General features: G+C 42.9%; 1 protein-coding gene across 1 annotated transcript in view; it reads right to left on the bottom strand.

Moving 5' to 3' along the window:
- Positions 1 to 329: 329 nt before the first annotated feature.
- Positions 330 to 21,822, bottom strand: part of LOC106584427 (leucine-rich repeat and immunoglobulin-like domain-containing nogo receptor-interacting protein 3) — a 40,129-nt gene continuing 18,636 nt past the window's right edge. Inside the window, exon 2 of the mRNA XM_014169750.2 lies at positions 330 to 5,459. Coding sequence (XP_014025225.1) covers positions 3,589 to 5,409 — 1,821 coding nt within the window. The 5' untranslated portion in view covers positions 5,410 to 5,459 and the 3' untranslated portion in view covers positions 330 to 3,588. The remainder of the gene's footprint in view (positions 5,460 to 21,822) is intronic.

The following is a 21,822-nucleotide window of genomic DNA, read 5'->3' as shown; positions in this document are numbered from 1 at the left end:
TGGTCTTGGCCACGGTGGAGAGTTTGGAATCGGATTGATTGATTGCTTCTGTGGACAGGTGTCTTTTATACAGGTAACAAGCTGAGATTAGAAGCACTCCCTTTAAGAGTGTGCTCCTAGTCTCAGCTCGTTACCTTTACAAAAGACACCTGGGAGCCAAATACATTTCTGATTGAGAGGGTGTCAAATACTTATTTCCCTCATTAAAATGCAAATCAATTTATAACATTTTTGACATGCGTTTTTCTGGATTTTGTGGTTGTTATTCTGTCTCTCACTGTTCAAATAAACCTACCATTAAAATTATAGACTGATAATTTCCTTGTCAGTGGGCAAACGAACAAAATCAGCAGGGGATCAAATACTTTTTTCCCTCACTGTAGTGCCAAACCACAGATAGACAGGCAGATGTTGATATTAACTTTAAATCAGCCTGATGACGGATCAGAAATGAGCGTGTAAAGGATGTCACGCTGCTTGCTTAGCAAGTACCACTTTCTCACGATTTGGTCCATACCTGGCGCAAACTCAGGACCTCTGCCTTGCTAGCACACGTGACCACCCTCCTGAAAGGTCAGCGCCGTGCAAAATGCTAGTTATTCGCTGGCGCAAATCGGGACACTTCAGGCTGAGAAGTAAGTTTCACACATTCCGCGCTACGTTAGCACCCTAAATCCCAATACGAATTTTCTCCTGTAGTGTGGATAGAGAATATTGATTATGTGTTAGGCGGCTGCACAGTGCTAATACGGATGTTGACTACAGTATGTGCTAGGAACCTGGATGATTAAACCTATTACTGGTTCAAAAAACTTAGCAATAACTGCTCTTCTAAAATATACAAAATACTGCTATCATAATCAAATACACATTTTACAGATATTCAAGGAACAGTGTAATCTTCACATCATTTCTGATCCTATTCTAATTCATCTGCAGAAAGCAAATGATGTCAGCCCTTGTGATTGGGCACGGAAGGCCCTCTAGCACAGCCTGGCTCCATTCCATTGTGACCTCTCTTCCAGCATCCAAGGTCTCTGTCACATTAGCATTTTCCTGCATATCTCTGAGACTTGGGTCCTGATGAGAAACACTGTCACTGCTGGTCACCAGGCTTCCCACTGCTTTCCTAAACCTAAAAGAGGAAACTGATCAAATACACTGCACGCTTGCCCTTTATAAGTTGTTTAGAAAGCACAGAAAGTTCAAATCTCTGTGCCATGCAATCTGTGTCTGATAATAATTAAATTACTGGGTATTACCAGTTAGGAAATTATACTTAGAATTATCCACATAAAATCTGACTTACAACACATTATGAACAACCACAATAGCTTTTAAAGATTACAAAATGCACTGGGGGTACAAAACATTAAGAACACATGCCTAATATTGAGTTGCAATCAGACAATGACGAATTAACAAAGGTTATATAGCAAGTAATTTAGAAAATTAGACAACGAATCTGAACACCCAACAACAACAACAACAATATACATACACAAAACGTTTTGTATACATTTTCAGATGGGGTGCAGGCTGAGGGCATGTCACTATTGCTAAATACACCACCACGAGGGTATCTGATCCCATAGGAAGTTGTGTCTGGTTTTGTTTGTGATTACTCACCTGTACACCAGGTTTAAATATTTTTCACTGTGTCATTTAGGGTACTTTGCGTAACAAATCCATTTGAAAAATGAAACTAGTAAAATGTGTAGCAGCATTTAATGTTGTTGAATGACAGATGAGGTTGGAAGTCTCCTGTAATGTAGTTTGCATTTGGAGTCATTCTGTATGGTTATAGCTTGGGAGTGTACAGGATACAATACTGTTAAGCAAGGCTTCATTTGAGTGAGCCGGCACCTCTCAGTTTTTGACTGCTTCTTTCCAGAACCCATTTGTCAGGATCCGGTACCTCTCATGGCATGACAAATCATTTTCACTGTTTGAAATGTAAAAATCCTAATAAAACCTATCAGAATTAATTCAAGTTCTCCTTTGTAATTCTCCTGGCGGCACCCTGAAAAACGTACTGTTAAAACGTGCCTAATATTCTAAGAATTGATTTGTGTTGGCCAGCGGGGGTTTATGGTTTGCGCAACACTGTAACCTTTATACACCAACGCATGGCCATAACTGCAGTGAGAGAAAGACAGCCTCTATCACTCACATAACTAGAATGAGATTCACTTTCTATCATCGCTCTCCCTCTCCCTCTCTCTGTTCTGATAGACATGAGCCTGCAACTCTCCTCTCTCCAGAGTTGCACTTCATCATTTATTTCCTTATAAAATCATAGGTGCAGGAGGGGTGCTGAAGGTGCCACAGCACCCATGATGAATTCAAATACATTTTCCAAAGTAATAGAATTACTTCCGTGTTCAGAAAGAAATTACATAATTCTGAATACTACATCAGGAGTTGGACTATAATTTAGCCACAGCCAATCAATATTTTTTTTATTTTTTAAATAGCCTTGCTGTGGATTGTGTGTAGCCCAATCACAAGGCATGCTGACAGTCAGGAACGCGAGGCAAATCTGTCAGTGAACAGCATGCAGCCAAAACAGGCCTTTCGCAATATTTAAAATGCAATCGTGAGAAAACACAGGTTGGAAATCAAATGGATCCTGCCGAAAAGACAATACTAATCTGATTGTAGGCTACCAAGTTATCAACTTCCAAATAGGCCTATTGAGCGAACAGCATTGTCTTACAAAGTAAAACAAGAGAGCGACAAGCTTTTGGCACGAGCGCATCAGCCATCTCCATGAGTGAGCTGCTCATCATTAGGTGAGTCAGTGAAACTGGAAACCTTTTTAGGACTATCATTTCCTCCTCATATTGTACAATATGCGTCTCCACACACCTAGGCTATTGATGGATTCAAGACAAGGTCGTTTTTATTGATATCAGATTCTCAGTTTGTCAGTGTCAAAGTAGCCTGACAATTTAATCATTTGTGAGGTATAAAAAAGATTCTGCTAGTCTCCAGTCATCTAAAATGATGTGGAATTGCATGAAATATAAAAGGCCACATTTTTCCCGGACCCCAGGCTACAAATGTTTGCTCCATGTGTGCGACTTCTACAAGCGCCTCTACTATACTGCTCTATGCCAATAAGCAAAAGCGGTGATAATTCATGCAATGCTTTAATATAAAGGTCATTCTTTTCCCATGCGTACCCATACCTCAGAGCCCCAGGTCACCCTCCCCTTTTAAGGTTCTTAAAAGGGGAGGGTGCACTGCAGAGAGACAGATGGAGCTGTGCAGGGGTGTTGTGTTTTGAATCTTAACAGTCAATAGGATTTAGTGACATCTTTAACTATCATCCAGACTCCTCTGCACAAGATAAACCACAATACACAAATAGCAATGAGAAAAAATGTGTCTGTACCAAATCCATTTACCTATTTACTTTTTGTTGATACAGACATTTACAAATACAAAACAAAGTTTTAGTACATTGTCTTAGATCACCTAATGTGTTGATTTCTGAACCAACAAGGGAACCGAATCATAAAGTCCAAAGTTATTATTGTGTCACCATCTGAGTCTACTAGTAAACAGAGTGACCTGTCTGACTCAAATCATCTTCATGTTGAACTTGCGGGCCCCTCCTTGTCCGCCACTGGCTGCAGGGCCGTCCACCTTTCTGAAAGAGTACTCAACTGAGAAGTTATTCTTGTGCTGTCCCCGGCCCTGGCTCCATGCAAACAGCATCAGGAAACAGAAAACCACCACGCCAAGGAACAAGCAACACCCCATGGCTGTGGATATCAGAATTGTCTTGAGGTCCAAGGTGAACTTGAGGAAGACCTTGGTGTCGTTCAGATTGGTCTCGTTGAGGTCACCTGTGTAGTATGTTCGGTTGGCCATGAGCGCAGCGTCTAGAGGCAGTGCGCTCACGGTCAGCGTGGCAAAGTAGGTGGCATTGCCCCCAGCATTGCTGGCAATGCAGATGTAGGTGCCGGTATCGGTCAGCTGGGCGTAGCGGATCTCCAGCGTTCCCTCGGGTAGGACGGTGACACGTCCAGTACTCTTGGTAGTGATCCGGCGGCGCTGGGGAGATACCCAGAAGATGATAGGTGTGGGCTCACCCTCCGCCCGGCACACAAAAGACACTACCTGGCCCTCCCTGGCAGTCACTGGCTGCAGCTTCCTGTTGCGTATCTTGGGCTTCTGGCAGGTAAAGTGGTCGAACAGGGCAGAGTCTGAGAACGCGCTGAGGGCCCTGCCCTGCACCTCCATGGGACCCGCACACACTGGGGACTTCCCTTCAAAGTTGAGGGTCTTCCTGCGCTGGAGGATCCAGAGCAGGCGGCAGTCGCAGGACAGAGGGTTCCCATCCACACGCAGCGTCTCCAGGGTATTGACAGACTGGAAGGCGCCCTCCTCCAGGGTTACCAGGGCGTTAGTGGACAAGTTGAGCAGGCGGATCTGCCGAAGGCCGCCGAGGGCGTACGGCTGTACCGTCATCAGGTTGGTGTTGACCAGGTGCAGCTCCTTCAGATGGACCAAGTCCCTCAGGGCCCAGGACTCCAGCACGGAGATGGGGTTGTATGAGAGATTGAGGCTGATGAGGTGGGGCAGGCTGCGCAGGGCAGCCGTGGGCACGGAAGTGATGTTGGTGTTGGTGATGGACAGCCAGGACAGGTTAAGGCCCTGGAGGCTGTGGGGGGAGATGTGCTCCAGGAAAGGCCAGTGGTCGATCTCCAGCCCCCGCAGCCCGCCCAGTTTACGGAAGTTCTGGTCCTCCAGGGAGGAGATGCTGAGGTAGCGCAGGCGCAGAGTGACCAGGCTGCGGAGATAGGACAGAGACTGGCTGGAGATGGAGGTCAGGTTACACCTCTCAATGGTGAGCTGCCTCAGACCCACCAGGCCCAGGAAGGCCTTGTTGGAGATGTAGACCAGGTCATTGTCACCAACCTCCAGGTTCCTCAGGCTTTTCAGGTCCTGGAAGGTGAAGTCCAACAGGATGACAATCTTGTTCCCGCTCAGGTCCAGTGTGGTGAGGTTGGTGAGGCGTGAGAAGGCGCCCATGGGGACCAGTTTGAGCTGATTCCCCCTCAGCGACAGCACCCTCAGGCTCTGCAGGCTGGAGAAAGCGTTGGGCTCCAGGACGGTGATGATGTTCTCACTCAGGTCCAGCTCCTCCAGCCGAGGGAAGGAGAGGAGGTCGCCATGCTCCACCCAGCGAAGCCTGTTCCCACTCAGGTCCAGCAGACGTGTGTCCGAGGAGATGCCGTCGGGGAAGGCAGACAGGCGCTTGCCCTGGCATGCCACAGACTTGAGCTTGGCCATGCACTCACAGCGCTGGGGACAGCCTTGAGTCTGAGTGGAGGCCACAGTAGTCAGCAGCAACAGTAGCAGGCCAGGCCACCCCAGGCCTGGAACGGCTGCCATGCCCCCTCTCTACCTTTGCACCGCTGGGGCTGGATCACTGCACCAGACACCTGTCCACAGAGACCAAGAGAGAGAATGAAACAAACAAAGACAAATCAGTGCATGTATATTCCCTCCAACAGTTGAGATCAAACACTGTAAATTAGTAGAATTACAATTACTGGTTTTAATTAACTTCGCACTGAAGTACAATTACAGCTAGTGCTCTGAGTCAAGTCTCAGAGGGTTACACACCATGGGAAACCCGGCCTGAGTTTCCAGTAAATTATTATTCTGTTTAGAGGAACGACCCCAGAAGATAATGAGTGAAAAGTTAATTTACTCATCATGAATAGGTCAGAAACAATGGTGTGATCTAAAGATCACACCAAGACTCTGTCTAACTGACTCATACCCTGTTTGTCATGCCTCCATGCTCCAACATCAGCCAATACCGCTGGGCAGAAAATCTAGTGTTCAATCCGGGTGCGAGTGTCATTGTGTTCAAATGACTCTTTAGTGTAGCTCTCAGGCAAGGTCACCCATCACACAAGGCTACGACCCAGCGCACAGCACTATAATACTTCCATTACATCTCCATATTGTCTCTCTGAAGCTTGAAAGAACTCTGCCTGGATCTCATATAACAGACCACTCCACAGGATAATGACCACCTGCATCAGAGCGTTAATCCCTTCCTCAATCCATCATTTTCTCCAGTTTATACCTTTGACATGAAACATCCCAGGATTAACATGTTCCATAACGTCATATTCATTAAATGGTGGGCTTACGGAGGAGTAAATGTATTAAAACCCCATGAGACCTGTCACTCCCATTAGTTCATGCATGAGGAAGTCCCCAAGCCATGTGTTCTGTGTGTCACCCGAGCACACAGATACTCTACTTACTACAGGCCATAAATGAACGCAGTGAAATCATGAACAGAGGAGCATGCCCTAGAATGGTTAAACATAGCAACGCCTCATGAAATATGCACTCAACACAGTGTGCCATAAATGTATGAATCAATTAGACAGAAATGCTGCTAAAGTCTCAGATTAATGTAATTTCCTGTGGGGGGTTATTAGTAAGAATTCTGAGAACTCTAACACTGTGTTATAGTCTCCTCCCCTCTGACACAATATTGTATGCACACACCCAAACCCCTCACACCTTCACACACACAACACAGGGTGTGATCAGAGAGGACCAGTGACACTTGAAAGGAAACAGAAAATGTCTGAGGATTTTCAACTCCCACGGATGATTTAATCCTTCTTTTCATGTTCCTAAGATCTACACGCTCTGATTTAAATTGATCTTGAGACATAGGAATAAGTATACCCATTAGTCAACCTGTCAGAGCCTAAAACTAGCTGATAATAATGTCTTCTGATCAGTTTAAAGGCATAAATGTGCTCGTACAGTACAGCTTTGAAGAGACACAGGAAATGCATGCGAGGCATATTTAGGAAATGCAAATGCTATCGATTTCAAGGATTTATTTTGCCAGATTGCCACACAACGCAATCTAATTGCCCTTTAAATGTTACAGCCTCTTCCTGGAAAGACCATACAAGGTCCTTTTGAGCAAAATAAAATGATGGCCTACTTGTCTTGTTAATATATCTTTCTATGTACCCTGTGTGATTTTCAAATTCATCAAATTTAAGCTGCAGAGGTATTGAATGAACAATGGGAGTGTAATATCATATGGCAATTCCCCAGGCATGGGTCGATGTAAAAACGAATGAATAATATATTAAGTCATTGTACTTATGGGGGGCACACAGCCAAGAACAATAGTTCTCCCATTTCTCCTACAGAGACCATACTATACAGTACAGCGTCAGCCAGATAAACACAGACCGTGGAGTGGGTGGATACAGTGACCCTGAACTCATCAGTTCTCTGGCAGGAGCGAATTACCTAGCAGCCCCCGAAAACACCCAGGGAGATTCTGGCAAAGTGTGGCTTTTCAGCTGCAAAGTTCCAAGCACAGGTTAGCAACAGAGACAGATTTAGAATATAGAGTGGGTTGTGTTGCACCCCTCTATCTTTGCAACACTATATCCACCTCAGCCTCATTTGTCCGCTTCTCCTCGTTCACCTGTGATTGCATAACAGCTATTAGCGGACAAAGTGGATGGCAAATTAAGAAAATGTGTAAATGAGAGGAGCCGTTTACCAAATGATGTCTGTCCTTATTTACAGATACCAATTCAGAGTTATGGAGTTGAAAGGCTGACCTGAGGGCCTGTGTTGTGAGGCCTCCACATGATGAAACATGAGGGACATTAAGAGAGGACAGGGCAAGAGGGCGCTGCAGAAGTTCTGCCAAACAAGACTGACGTAAACATATCGTCCCCCATGAATGATTGAGTGCCCATTTGGAAAATGTATGGAGTAAAAAGTACATTGTTTTATTTAGGAATGTAGTGGAGTAAAAGTAAAAGTTGTCCAAAATATAAATAGTCAAGTAAAGTACAGAGACCACAAAAAACGACTAAAGTAGTAATTTAAAATATTTTTACTTAAGTACTTTGCTCCACTGCTTATTACTATAGCTCCCGTCTTGAGCCAATCAGTGTAATTGTAAATGCCAGTGCTGTCTGAGATATCGCGTGACTATCGTACTATCGGACAGAGACGGAGACAGATCCACAGTCCCCTTCCCGATTTCATCGTGGGGGACAATCGAGCACATTACTCACGATGGGTTTGTGAGCCCCCTATAATGTATTGTAATGCATAGAGCATCCAGCCTCTCCACAGGAGAACAGAGGTGTTTGTTCATGGACTCTAATCCATGAAAATGTTGAATGATAAGGTGTTTACAAACATTTCCAACTCATTCGATATCTCAAACCGAACATAACAGAGATGTTGATAGGATCAATGTAGTTCAATCACAATGTTCTTTCTCTCAATATGTCTCTCAAACGTCAGCAGTTGTTGTTGGGACACTGGGTTGAATTGACTGTGTCTACAGTAGGTTAAGTTGCCGGAGTGATGATGCTATGTGGGTGATGGATACTGCTTAGAGGTAGCAAGGAAGAGGTGTGGGTGTGTGTAGTGCTCTCCAGCAGGCAGCACATCATCTAATCTCTCCAGCAGGCAGCACATTATCTAATCTCTCCAGCAGGCAGCACATCATCTAATCTCTCCAGCAGGCAGCACATCATCTAATCCCTCCAGCAGGCAGCACATCATCTAATCTCTCCAGCAGGCAGCACATCATCTAATCTCTCCAGCATGCAGCACATCATCTAATCTCTCCAGCAGGCAGCACATCATCTAATCTCTCCAGCAGGCAGCACATCATCTAATCTCTCCAGCGTTTCCACTGCAAGTGATGGACTCGCATCGATTTCAGCTCCACCACCATGAACACTCACACTTTACATAAGCATGTCCTCCTCAGTCTGAAACACAGCTCTCCTCTCTGAGGTTCCATCATCAGAAGTAGTAATACCCAGCCAGCATGGGGAAGCCCGGGGGCACCTGGCATAGTAGGCCAGCATGAAGATTGATTCTCTGGATGGGCTCTATTTCCCAGACTTCCCCTCTACCTTCCACCTCATAGTCCTATGATGGATCACTGCTGCACTACCAGCCTGGGCCTTGGGCCCTCCACAGCAGGCAAGGACACACAGCCACCACTGGAGGACAGCAGGCCAGGAGTGGTATGGGGAACCACTGTGGACATTATGGTGACAGGGCAGGTCGGAGGAGATGGACAATGAGGTAAATAGCACACGTAAGTGTGTTTTTGTCCTCAGGCGATATGCAAAGTACTGTGACTGATGATGGCTGCTGTCTGCTCTCTATAATGGATGTCATATTACGTTCATGTGTTCTTCAGGCTTTATAGATGGACTAAGAGGTACTGTATAGAGGCTTTATAGAGGGACTAAGAGGTACTGTATAGAGGCTTTATAGAGGGACTAAGAGGTACTGTATAGAGGCTTTATAGAGGGACTAAGAGGTACTGTATAGAGGCTTTATAGAGGGACTAAGAGGTACTGTATAGAGGCTTTATAGATGGACTAAGAGGTACTGTATAGAGGCTTTATAGAGGGACTAAGAGGTACTGTATAGAGGCTTTATAGAGGGACTAAGAGGTACTGTATAGAGGCTTTATAGAGGGACTAAGAGGTACTGTATAGAGGCTTTATAGAGGGACTAAGAGGTACTGTTTTGAGGCTTTATAGAGGGACTAAGAGGTACTGTATAGAGGCTTTATAGAGGGACTAAGAGGTACTGTATAGAGGCTTTATAGAGGGACTAAGAGGTAATGTATAGAGGCTTTCTAGAGGGACTAAGAGGTACTGTATAGAGGCTTTATAGAGGGACTAAGAGGTACTGTATAGAGGCTTTATAGAGGGACTAAGAGGTACTGTATAGAGGCTTTATAGAGGGACTAAGAGGTACTGTATAGAGGCTTTATAGAGGGACTAAGAGGTACTGTATAGAGGCTTTATAGAGGGACTAAGAGGTACTGTATAAAGGCTTTATAGAGGGACTAAGAGGTACTGTATAGAGGCTTTATAGAGGGACTAAGAGGTACTGTATAGAGGCTTTATAGAGGGACTAAGAGGTACTGTATAGAGGCTTTATAGAGGGACTAAGAGGTACTGTATAGAGGCTTTCTAGAGGGACTAAGATGTACTGTATAGAGGCTTTATAGAGGGACTAAGAGGTACTGTATAGAGGCTTTATAGAGGGACTAAGAGGTACTGTATAGAGGCTTTATAGAGGGACTAAGAGGTACTGTATAGAGGCTTTATAGAGGGACTAAGAGGTACTGTATAGAGGCTTTATAGAGGGACTAAGATGTACTGTATAGAGGCTTTATAGAGGGACTAAGAGGTACTGTATAGAGGCTTTATAGAGGGACTAAGATGTACTGTATAGAGGCTTTATAGAGGGACTAAGAGGTACTGTATAGAGGCTTTATAGAGGGACTAAGAGGTACTGTTTAAAGGCTTTATAGAGGGACTTTATAGAGACTTTCTATTAAAATCATCAGGGATTACTTTGTATCGTATGGAGAAACCCAATGGCACACAGCGGATGGGAGTAAGAATGTGATGTTGTCCAACATGCATATTTGATAAGGAAGAAACGGAGGGGGCTTATGGGTCTTTTTTATAAATAATGGGGCCAACTTATATTATTTGACATATAGGGCCTAACTTTTATCCCCCCTTCCCAAATTGTAGGCAATTCCCAATTTAAGAAGAATGCATTTTCTGGGGGCCTTGCCAATGCATTGTTATTCAAAATATTATTACATTCTAAAATACGTGAAAATAATGTAGACATTGCCTGACTAATTAGATTTGATGCATGCATTGCAATTTTTCTGTAGCCTATTTGACCGCCGCAGGCACACATAACAAAGCCCTGAATAGGGGTAGTATTCATCTCACCATTTGAATATCACCATCACTGTTTTTATAATGACAAACTGACCAAAAACAAGGTTCCTTTTTTAATGGAAGAAATTCTCTGGAAAGCAAAGTTGAAGCCAACATTAGACGCTGTCATCCTCATAACAGCCACACGTGGTTTTAAAGGTGCACTATGCAGAAATCACTCAGCCATTTCCTAGTTGCTGAAACTTTAATAGTTCTCCTAATTACATTTACATTTACATTTAAGTCATTTAGCAGACGCTCTTATCCAGAGCGACTTACAAATTGGTGAATTCACCTTATGATATCCAGTGGAACAACCACTTTACAATAGTGCATCTAAATATTTTAAGGGGGTATGACAAAATAAGCTAGTATAGTGTAGAGAATCATTGTACCATCTAAACCGCTGTGAAATATATTTTCCATTACACCCAAAATATTGTTGTTTCAGCTGTTTAAGCTGGTGTTTACGCAAAAACAAAACTTAAGAACGGTAAGCATAGATTTATAGATCTATAACTCATATGTCTATGTGAATTTGGTCAGGTTGCCCAAAATGTTACATACGTATTGCAACTAATGCTACAGAGTGGTACACCATCCTTCAATTGAAGCAGCTGGAAACGAAATGAAAGTGGCCACATCTCTCACAAAAATGGATCAAGAATGATATCAAGGATAATTATAAGGGAGCAGGAGAACTTCTAAATTGGCTACAGTAATTACAATGCATTTTCAAGCACCAAATTGAGGACTTTTCCAAATTGAGGCCTTTTCCAATACTTGAATTTCTGAGCTCCACATTCAAGTTCAAGTAAAGTAGGCTACTTCAAGCCCCTTATATTGTTTCAAATTGCAGGTGCAACATAGAAAGCAAAATGTATTTGTCATGATATTTCATTACCAGATGATGTTGTGAAGAAGCCCGCTAGGCCATGTAATCCGTTGTCATAATAAACAGAATACTTAGAAGGAATAGCGTTGGGTAGTCTATCCTACACAATTGCGCACAAAAACACACAAAAACACACAAAAACATGTGAAAACATGAATTTATTGTCTTGATGCTTATTCTGTTAAATCTAACGAGACCCTACTGTAAATCAAGCAGACAACAACAGATTATCAACATCCATTTTCTAGGAGTATTAGATCATTAACAAATGAGACTCCAAAATATTCTGGACATTACTTGCAAACACCTTTTTTCCAGCACTCGGGTTGTTGTTGCACACACCAGCTGTTCATCACTTGACTGTCATTAGGAAAATTCCTTCCTAGATTGGATTATGTGTGAAATTGTAATCTGAATGTAATGACATTAAAACAATTTGCTGATTAATTATCAATGACTTATCAACAGCTGTAACAAGTTGCCCAGTGTAGGAAATCCTCACTGGTACCCTAGTTTATAGAAAGACCCTTACTGTATACGTGAGGGGTTCTCGAAACAGCCGCTGAATAATACAAATAAAAAAATGGCACAGTCCACGGTCATGACACACTGACAGTGACATAACCTTACCTGTGTCATTAGACCCCCCATCTACCCATACCACTACCACCGCTGATTCACAATATACGATAGATGGGTGGATATGGATAATGTATGGATACTAGATCCATAGACAAGACAATGGTCCAGACCAGCCCCTTCACCAGCAACCATTTTCTTATCTTTATTTTCTTCATTGTTTTTACAAACAAAATATTGCATTGACTATGTTGACTGACTATAAACGGTACCTCATTGTTGGGTGACAAATGGTAAGCTGACATTTTGTATGGGCAGCATTCAGACAGCATTGCTCCGAGGTTAAACCGGGATAGGGTGAGGTCCTTGACAAACACTTCCAAACGATCTATCCGTCTAAGCAAAGTCAGTTTGAGTTAACGCCACAGAGTTGTTGCTCAAAAGAACATTAAGTTAAATGTCACCCTCCAATGACCCACACTCCATCACCGTAATGCTATGTGAAATATCCTCCCCCAGTTGCACACAATGATGCCATGAAGCCAGGGTGGCTTTTAAAATGCATGCAATGATGTTATCTTACCAACTACCAACCTTCTTGGCTGTGCACCCAATGATGTTATCTTACCAACTACCACCCTTCTTGGCTGTGCATCCAATGATGTTATCTTACCAACTACCACCCTTCTTGGCTGTGCATCCAATGATGTTATCTTACCAACTACCAACCTTCTTGGCTGTGTACCCAATGATGTTATCTTACCAACTACCAACCTTCTTGGCTATGCATCCAATGATGTTATCTTACAACCTACCAACCTTCTTGGCTATGCATCCAATGATGTTATCTTACCAACTACCAACCTTCTTGGCTATGCATCCAATGATGTTATCTTACCAACTACCAACCTTCTTGGCTGTGCACCCAATTGTGTTATCTTACCAACTACCAACCTTCTTGGCTGTGCATCCAATTGTGTTATCTTACCAACTACCAACCTCCGGCTAAATCGTAGCTCTTTCATTATCACCTCACTGTGGTTTCTTCTCTCTGTTGTTATTAAAAACATTTTGGAGCAATATTCTTTCCCGAAATGACTCAATGCAATAAATATTTTCTCATATGCTCTAAAGGGTGCGTTCGTAAATTACCTCCAGAGTGTCAGATTTCACTCTGGGCCTTTGGAAATTTAGAGGGTTGAGACACTTGTCCCACTAGGCACAGTTCAACATCTAGTTTTGATTTTCATTTGGCTGAGTTGTCAACTAACGTGAATTCACTGTGACATCAACAAAACATTTCATCATATCATTGGATTTAGGTTAAAAGTGGGGTAAAAAAAAAAGACGAAATGCCCTTACATTGATGACTTTGAAATGAAGTGGAAACAATTTTGATTCAACTAGTTTTTGTCCAGTGGGGTGGCTGTGCTTTCCAGATGTGGGTGTGAGCAGGCAGGACAAGGCGAATAGCGTTGTAGTTAGTGACAGAGGGTCGTCTAGAGACAGAGACAGGGAAACAGAGGACTGGGCTGTGGTACAGTAAATAAGCATATGTGGCACCTGAGGCATGTAGGCGCAGCCACCGGCAGTAGGACTCTTAAATGAATCCTCTACCCGTTACACAACATCAACACAGACATGGTGGAGGGATGACAACGGACTAGTAGTGCAACCCTACATCTTCATCAGACAAAGAGAAGTAGTAGAGTATATGAAAATAGTAGGTGTGTGTGTCTAGCTATATATTGCACAGTTGTCTGGGCAACTTGCAGTATAAAAACAGAAAAAATAGAATGTCCTCTTATAGCCGTTGATTACTATTAAGTCATTGTAGAAAATCCATTTGGAAAGAACTCAATGGACTTGGATGTCCTGTGTAGCTCAGTTGGTAGGGCATGCACTTGAAATGCCAGGGTTGTGGGTTTGATTCCCACGGGGGACCAGAATGAAAATGTAGGCACTCACTACTTACTGTAAGTCACTCTGGATAAGAGCATCTGCTAAATGACAAAAATGTAAATGTCTGTCCTTGAAAAGTGTGTTCATATATTACCAAATGTAATGACTTGCAAACATCCTTGGCCCTGCACAATTTCTGTGAAGTGCTCTGATTGTTTATGTATACATGGTACCTGTTCAACCACGCTGAAATACCTTCATTCTATTTCCATTTCCTGTCGAGGAGTTGAAAACTAAAATTAGTTTTATAGCTTATAATGTGTGGCAGAATAATGGCTAACAATTGAAGGTAGTAAATCTTCAGCCAGAAAATGTTGACATTGAGGATGAACAGCGGGAGCTTTATAACTGCATAAGGATGTCCATTGATTTCTGGCAGGGGGACAAAGTGCACTGTACAGTGCAGGACCAAAATACAAACGCAACATTCAACAATTTCAAAGATTTTACTGAGTTAGAGTTCACATAAAGAAATAAGTGAAATAAATTCATTAGGACCTAATCTATGGATTTCACATGACTGGGACAACAGATATCCATCTGTTGGTCACAGATACCTTAAGAAAAAGTAGGGGCATGGATTGGAAAACCAGTCAGTATCTGGTGTGACCACCAATTGCCTCATGCAGCGCAACACTTCTCCTTTGCATAGTTGATCAGGCTGTTGATTGTGGCCTGTGAAATGTTGTCCCACTCCTCTTCAATGGCTTTGCGATGTTAATGGATATTGTCGGGAACTGGAATATGCTGTCGTACGTGTAGATCCAGAGCATCCCAAACATGGTCAATGGGTGACATGTCTGGTGAGTATGCAGGCCATGGAAGAACTGGGACATTTTCAGCTTCCAGGAATTGTGTACCGTTCCTTGCAACTTGGGGCCGTGCATTATCATGCTGAAACATAAGGTGATGGCAATGGATGAATGGCACGACAATGGGTTTCAGGATCTCCTCACGGTATCTCTGTGCATTCAAATTGCCATTGATAAAAAGCAACTGTGTTTGTTGTCTGTAGCTTATGGCTGCCCATACCATAACCCCACCGCCACCATGGGGCACTCTGTTCACAACGTTGACATCAGCAAACCGCTCGCCCACACGACGCCATACATGCTGTCTGCCATCTGCCCGGTACATTTGAAACGGGGATTCATCTGTGAAGAGCACACTGATCCAGCGTGCCAGTGGCCATCAAAGGTGAGCGTTTGCCCACTGAGGTCGGTTACGACACAGAACTGCTGTCAGGTCAAGACCCTGGTGAGGATGATGAGCACACAGATTAGCTTCCCTGAGATGGTTTCTGACAGTTTGTGCAGAAATATTTTGGTTGTGCAAACCCACAGTTTCATCATCTGTCCAGGTGGCTGGTCTCAGACGGTCCCGCAGGTGAAGAAGCCAGATGTGGAGGTCCTGGGCTGGCGTGGTTACACGTGGTCTGGGTTGTGAGGCCGGTTGGACGTACTGCCAATTCTTTTTTTAAATGACGTTGGAGGCCGCTTATAGTAGAGAAATGAACATTCAGTTATCTGGCAACAACTCTGGTGGACGTTTTCTGCAGTCAGCATGCCAATTGCACGCTCCCTCAAAACTTGAGACATCTGTGGCATTGTGTTGTGACAAAACTGCACATTTTAGAGTGGCCTTTTATTGTCCCAAGCTCAAGGGTGCACCTGTCAAATCAAATCAAATTGTATTGGTCACATACACATGGTTAGCAGATGTTATTGTGAGTGTAGCGAAATGCTTGTGCTTCTAGTTCCAACAGTGCAGCAATATCTAACAAGTAATATCTAACAATTCCACAACAAATACCTAATACACACAAATCTAAGTAAAGGAATGGAATAAGAATATATACTTATAAATATATGGATGAGCAATGACAGAGAGGCATAGGTTAAGATGCAATAGATAGTATAGATAGTATAGAATAGAGTATATACATATGAGATGAGTAATGCCAGATATGTAAACATTATTAAAGTGGCATTATTAAAATGACTAGTGTTCCATTTATTAAAGTTGCAAATGATTTCAAGTCTGTATGTAGGCAGCAGCCTCTCTGTGTTAGTGATGGCTGTTTAACAGTCTGATGGCCTTGAGATAGAAGCTGTTTTTCAGTCTCTCGGTCCCAGCTTTGATGCACCTGTACTGACCTCGCCTTCTGGATAGTAGCGGTGTGAACAGGCAGTGGCTCGGGTGGTTGTTGTCCTTGATGATCTTTTTGGCCTTCCTGTGACATCAGATGCTGTAGGTGTCATGGAGGGCAAGTAGTTTGCCCCCGGTGATGTATTGTGCAGACCACATCACCCTCTGGAGCCTTGCAGTTGAGGGTGGTGCAGTTGCCATACCAGGCTGTGATACAGCCCGACAGGATGCTTTTGATTGTGCATCTGTAAAAGTTTATCAGGGTTTTGGGTGACAAGCCAAATCTCTTCAGCCTCCTGAGGTTGAAGAGGCGCTGTTACGCCTTCAGTTTGTCTTTGATGTGTACGCCGAGGAACTTAAAACTTTCCACCTTCTCCACTGCTGTCCCTTCGATGTGGATGGGGGCGGTGCTCTCTCTGCTGTTTCCTGTGTAATGATCATGCTGTTTAATCAGCTTCTTGATATTCTACACCTGTCAAGTGGATGGATTATTTTGGCAAAGGAGAAATGCTCATTAACAGGGATGTTTTTGTGTGTATGGCCTCTTATTTCAGCTCAAGAAACATGGGACCAACACTTTACATGTTGCGTTAATATTTTTGTTCACTGTAGATAGCTTGGAGGCAAGAGGGTGAAAGTGAGTGAGAGCAGCCATCTTGCTTGACATTCAGCCTTCCTCAGCTGGCCTCAATCCCCTGTCAAGAGTTATCACTTCACCAGGGCTGGGCATTGCACATTTGTTTCACTTGGCATCACATTAGAATAGATGCAGACAGAGATGGGGCATATAAAGCCACTAGAGCACTTGATTACACATATTCACAGACAGAAAAAGACACAAAACAGTCCTGTCCACACTCGCACTCACATTCACACTCATACTTGTGCAAATGCACAAATGCACAATCATTCACACTTGCACACACTCTCATGAACACACACTGTCATGATGCTAACCCTTTCAGTGAATTGGCTAGCAGAGATGTGAACAACCCCCTCCCCCTAAAGTTTTATAACTTTACAACCACATTGTAAATTCCTTGCAGAGACTCTTGTCTCCCTGACCATGCAGTATGGGAGAGAGAGGGTCACAGTAGAACAAAGGAACTCTCCCGCCAAATTCTATTACATCCCAGAATTTGAGAATTGAACAATATTCCTATTTTAGAGAATGTGTAAACGGTTGGTGGAGAAGCCAGCTACGACCCGGTCCGTTTTGTTTCATGTTTGTGACCTCATGAAAGACAATACAGCCACATTACCCTAACTCTGTTTATACAGGTTCCTCAGTTATGAGGCTTGCATCTAATTCTTGTATAAAATGAATGAGTAAAGATGAAACTATTTGCGAAATGATGTAATGTGATGTTAACCTTTAAAATGAGAGAATTGGCCTCCATGTAAAGTTTAACTAAGTCAGTAGCCATGCCCAAGTCAACAGACAGTGCTTGGCAATGATGAACCAACCCCTTTTCCACTCTTGAATAAAATCCTCCGTGACGAAAAGTCACCTCAGTTCCAAATAACAGGAGGACTTGTCCTCCACGTTGAAAAGGACTAATTTCAACTCTACCGGGCAGGAAACTTGAGAGCTTGCTCCACATGTGAAATGGTATGAACTCTGAACTATTTATCACCTAAAGAAGAAGTGCATACTAAACTAGCATACAGTTGAAGTCAGAAGTTGACATTCACCTTAGCCAAATACATTTAAACTCAGTTTTTCCACTCCTGGTATTTAATCCTAGTAGAAATTCCCTGTCTTAGGTCAGTTAGGATCACCACTTTATTTTAAGAATGTGAAATGTCAGATTAATAGTAGAGACAATGATTTCAGATTGTATTTATTTATTTATTTTACATACACTCAATTAGTATTTGATTGCATTGCCTTCAAATCGTTTAACTTGGGTCAAATGTTTTGGGTGGCCTTCCACAAGCTTCCCACAATAAGTTGGGTGAATTTTGGCCCATTCCTCCTGACAAGAGCTGGTGTAACTGAGTCAGGTTTTTAGGCCTCTTTACTCACACACACTTTTTCAGTTCTGCCCACAAATTTTCTATGGGATTGAGGTCAGGGCTTTGTGATGGCCACTCCAATACCTTGACGTTGTTGTCCTTAAGCCATTTTGCCACAACTTTGGAAGTATGCTTTGTACCTGTTTCCTCCAGCATCTTCACAAGGTCCTTTGCTGTTGTTCTGAGATTGATTTGCACTTTTCGCAACAAAGTACGTTCATCTCTAGGAGACAGAACACGTCTCCTTCCTGAGCTCTATGATGGCTGCGTGGTCCCATGGTGTTTATACTCGCGTACAATTGTTTGTACAGATGAACGTGGTACCTTCAGGTGTTTGGAAATTGCTCCCAAGGATGAACCAGACTTGTGGAGGTCTACCATTTTTTTCTGAGGTCTTGGCTGATTTCTTTTGATTTTCCCATGATGTCAAGCAAAGAGGCACTGAGTTTGAAGGTAGGCCTTGAAATACATCCATAGGTACACCTCCAATTGACTCAAATGATGTCAATTAGCCTATCAGAAGTTTCTAAAGCCATGACATCATTTTCTGGAATTTTCCAAGCTGTTTAAAGGCACAGTCAACTTAGTGTATGTAAACTTCTGACCCACCAGAATTGTGATACAGTGAATTATAAGTGAAGTAATCTGTCTGTAAACAATTGTTGGAAAGATTACTTGTGTCATGCACAAAGTAGATGTTCTAACCGACTTGCCAAAACTATAGTTTGTTATCAAGAAATTTGTGGAGTGGTTGAAAAACGAGTTTTAATGACTCCAACCTAAATGTATGTAAACTTTCGACTTCCGCTGTATTTCAGACTGCAGCTGACCATATGCGCAAATTTAGTACGAAAACAATGACCGACGAGGAAGCATCTCTAGAGTGAGATGACCTCTCAGACCATGTGAACCTCTCACACGATGACCCGGTAGATTCCACAAAGGACGAGGGGGACATTGACTGGACAAACCAGAGCCTCACAACACCAGCTCAACTATCGAAGCCAGCTTCACGTAAATACAATGCATTGCTTTTCCAACTGAGCGATTGTTGGTGGCATATGTATTTATGTGAGAATAGCTTCCCAGGTCCGATAGAGACCCATGTTCCTTAGTCTTCCTACCAAAACCCCCTTCTCTTCTCTCTGAATCCATCGTGTTATAACCAAACTGTTTTTGTTTAGTCCACTAGGGACGGTATTTACTGCATTAGTATATTCTGTAATTGCATTAGTATATTCTGTAATTGTTTAATTAGTTAGTAAATAAATAATTTAGGCAATTTGTGTATGGATGATTCATAAGTAAAGGCTGGGTCCATGCAGATAACCAATAATTTGACGATGTTTGGAATGAGAACTGATGAGGTAATAATTCATTAATAGGAGACTGTACTTGATAAGATATGAAAATATCTTTAGAGTCGATTCAGGAAATAGACTCTATAAACATTTCCCCCCGTGCCCCGACTTCCTAGTTAATTAAACTTTACATGATTAGTTTAATCACGTAATAATAATTACATATAGAGAATTGATATGATAAAATAACAGTCTTCCCATTTAATGACAAGTCAGAGACACGACAACACACGCACACACACCACTCAAACACACACCATCTCCTGTGCAGTCAGCGTGACTGTGACTGTTCCCTCTAAAGGTCAGTGTCTAGTGTCTGCAGGCAGAGAGAGAACACACGGGGTCACAAGAAGAGTCCTTGTTTGCAAACATATCCATGTTGAGCTAATGAAGTTGGGATTCTGGAATGCCAGAACACCACAGAGCACCCTCTTTGCATTCTCTGGGTTCTAATTGGTGCCAAGGACAGTTCAGTGACACGTAACAGATTATGTAATCGGATGGGACCCACAGGCGCTCGGTGTCGTTCTCATCGCCGCGTCCATTAAGAGTATCTCGGACTCTCCGTCATTGAGTCTATAGCTTTCACTGCAAGCAAATCAACAAGGGCAATTAAGCACAGTTAACAGGAGTCATTGAGCATCTGTGAGGGTTACGGATGGTTCTTCCTTTAGCTTCTGTCAGTAAATTGAGAACTATGAGTGGAGGAGTCAAATAGAGAGTCAGTAACATGAGGAAATTTACAGTAACTAGTTGCTCATGCACGTTTCTCAAACTGCTATGAAGAATGGCAGGCTAGTATTTCAGGCAATCCAATACTGCATTTTAACCTCATTGAGGAAGAGGTCTACCAGAGAGGGAGTGGTATGTAAATTGAAAGTAATCCCTTTCCTTTTGCTCGGGCAAATGCTGGGGGATTCAAACTCTCAGAAGCAATGTGGAAGTTCAGTATAATAGTCCATGCAAAGACATCTCCAGAAGAGAAAGTCCAATCAAACGCTCTGGTGAGAATAGTTGTCATGAGAACGCTGAAGTAGTTCTGTGACAAGGAGCCAGCCAAGACCGTATAGAAATATGTCTATTGCTTATCCATTAGCCTTATCAAGCTCAGCCAACCGTTTAGTGTAGGAAAAGACCACTTATCGGAGCTACAGTCAATCTCTCTAAAGTCTATACGCCACTCTTTTGTCCGTCAAACTTCTAAGCTTAACTGAGCTCACAGAGATATTGATCTACTTTCAGTAAGATCTGTATTTCACTGCTACCTGTGCAACGCATTCCAACATTGTAATAGCAGGCAAGGTGGAAATATCTGCCGTTCTGCCCTTGAGCAAAGCAGTTAACCCCCAACAAGAACTGCTCCCCGGGCGACGATGGCGTGGACGTCGATTAAGGCAGCCCCTCGCACCTCTCTGATTCAGAGGTTGGGTTAAATGTTGGACACACATTTCAGTTGAATGCATTCATTTGTGCAACTGACTAGGTATCCCCTTTCCCTTTTAAGAGGAGAGTGGTTTTGTCTTTATTATGAAGCCTAAAGGGAACCGTAAAGAAAAATCAAAGTAATTATAAAGGTACTATGGTTACCCAACCTGATCAGGTTGGCTCTCAGAGTATGAAATATAAAATATATTACAGATGATGCAGTTTCCCTCTGAAGTGACACAGGAAGTCACTCAGCTGGATAAAACATATTAGTCGTAATCCACAAACTCATGCCATAGACACTTAGGGGAAAATACATAGCACTTTAAACTGAACAATAAACGATCTCACTCACAACAGCCTTCCACATACACTCTCATGTACCAGTACTGAATTGGAAAGCCATTCATTGAGAGAACAGAATAACCCTCCAAGTTAATGGTCTTACACTGCTCTATTTCCAAAGAGGACCAGATGTCAGGTTGCTTAATGAGCAAAAATCAAATTTCAAGGTGCTAAAGAAAATTCAAGCAAACTATGTCAAAAACATCCTTTCTAAATTAAACAGAGGTAAAGTGAAATGTACATCGTGTCCACTGATGGCACATCTTGGTGAAGT

The sequence above is a fragment of the Salmo salar genome, chromosome ssa23, assembly GCF_905237065.1.
Source record: "Salmo salar chromosome ssa23, Ssal_v3.1, whole genome shotgun sequence".
Lineage (NCBI taxonomy): Eukaryota > Metazoa > Chordata > Actinopteri > Salmoniformes > Salmonidae > Salmo > Salmo salar.
The sequence above is the reverse complement of the archived record's forward strand: the minus strand, read 5'-3'. Positions and strand labels throughout refer to the sequence as shown.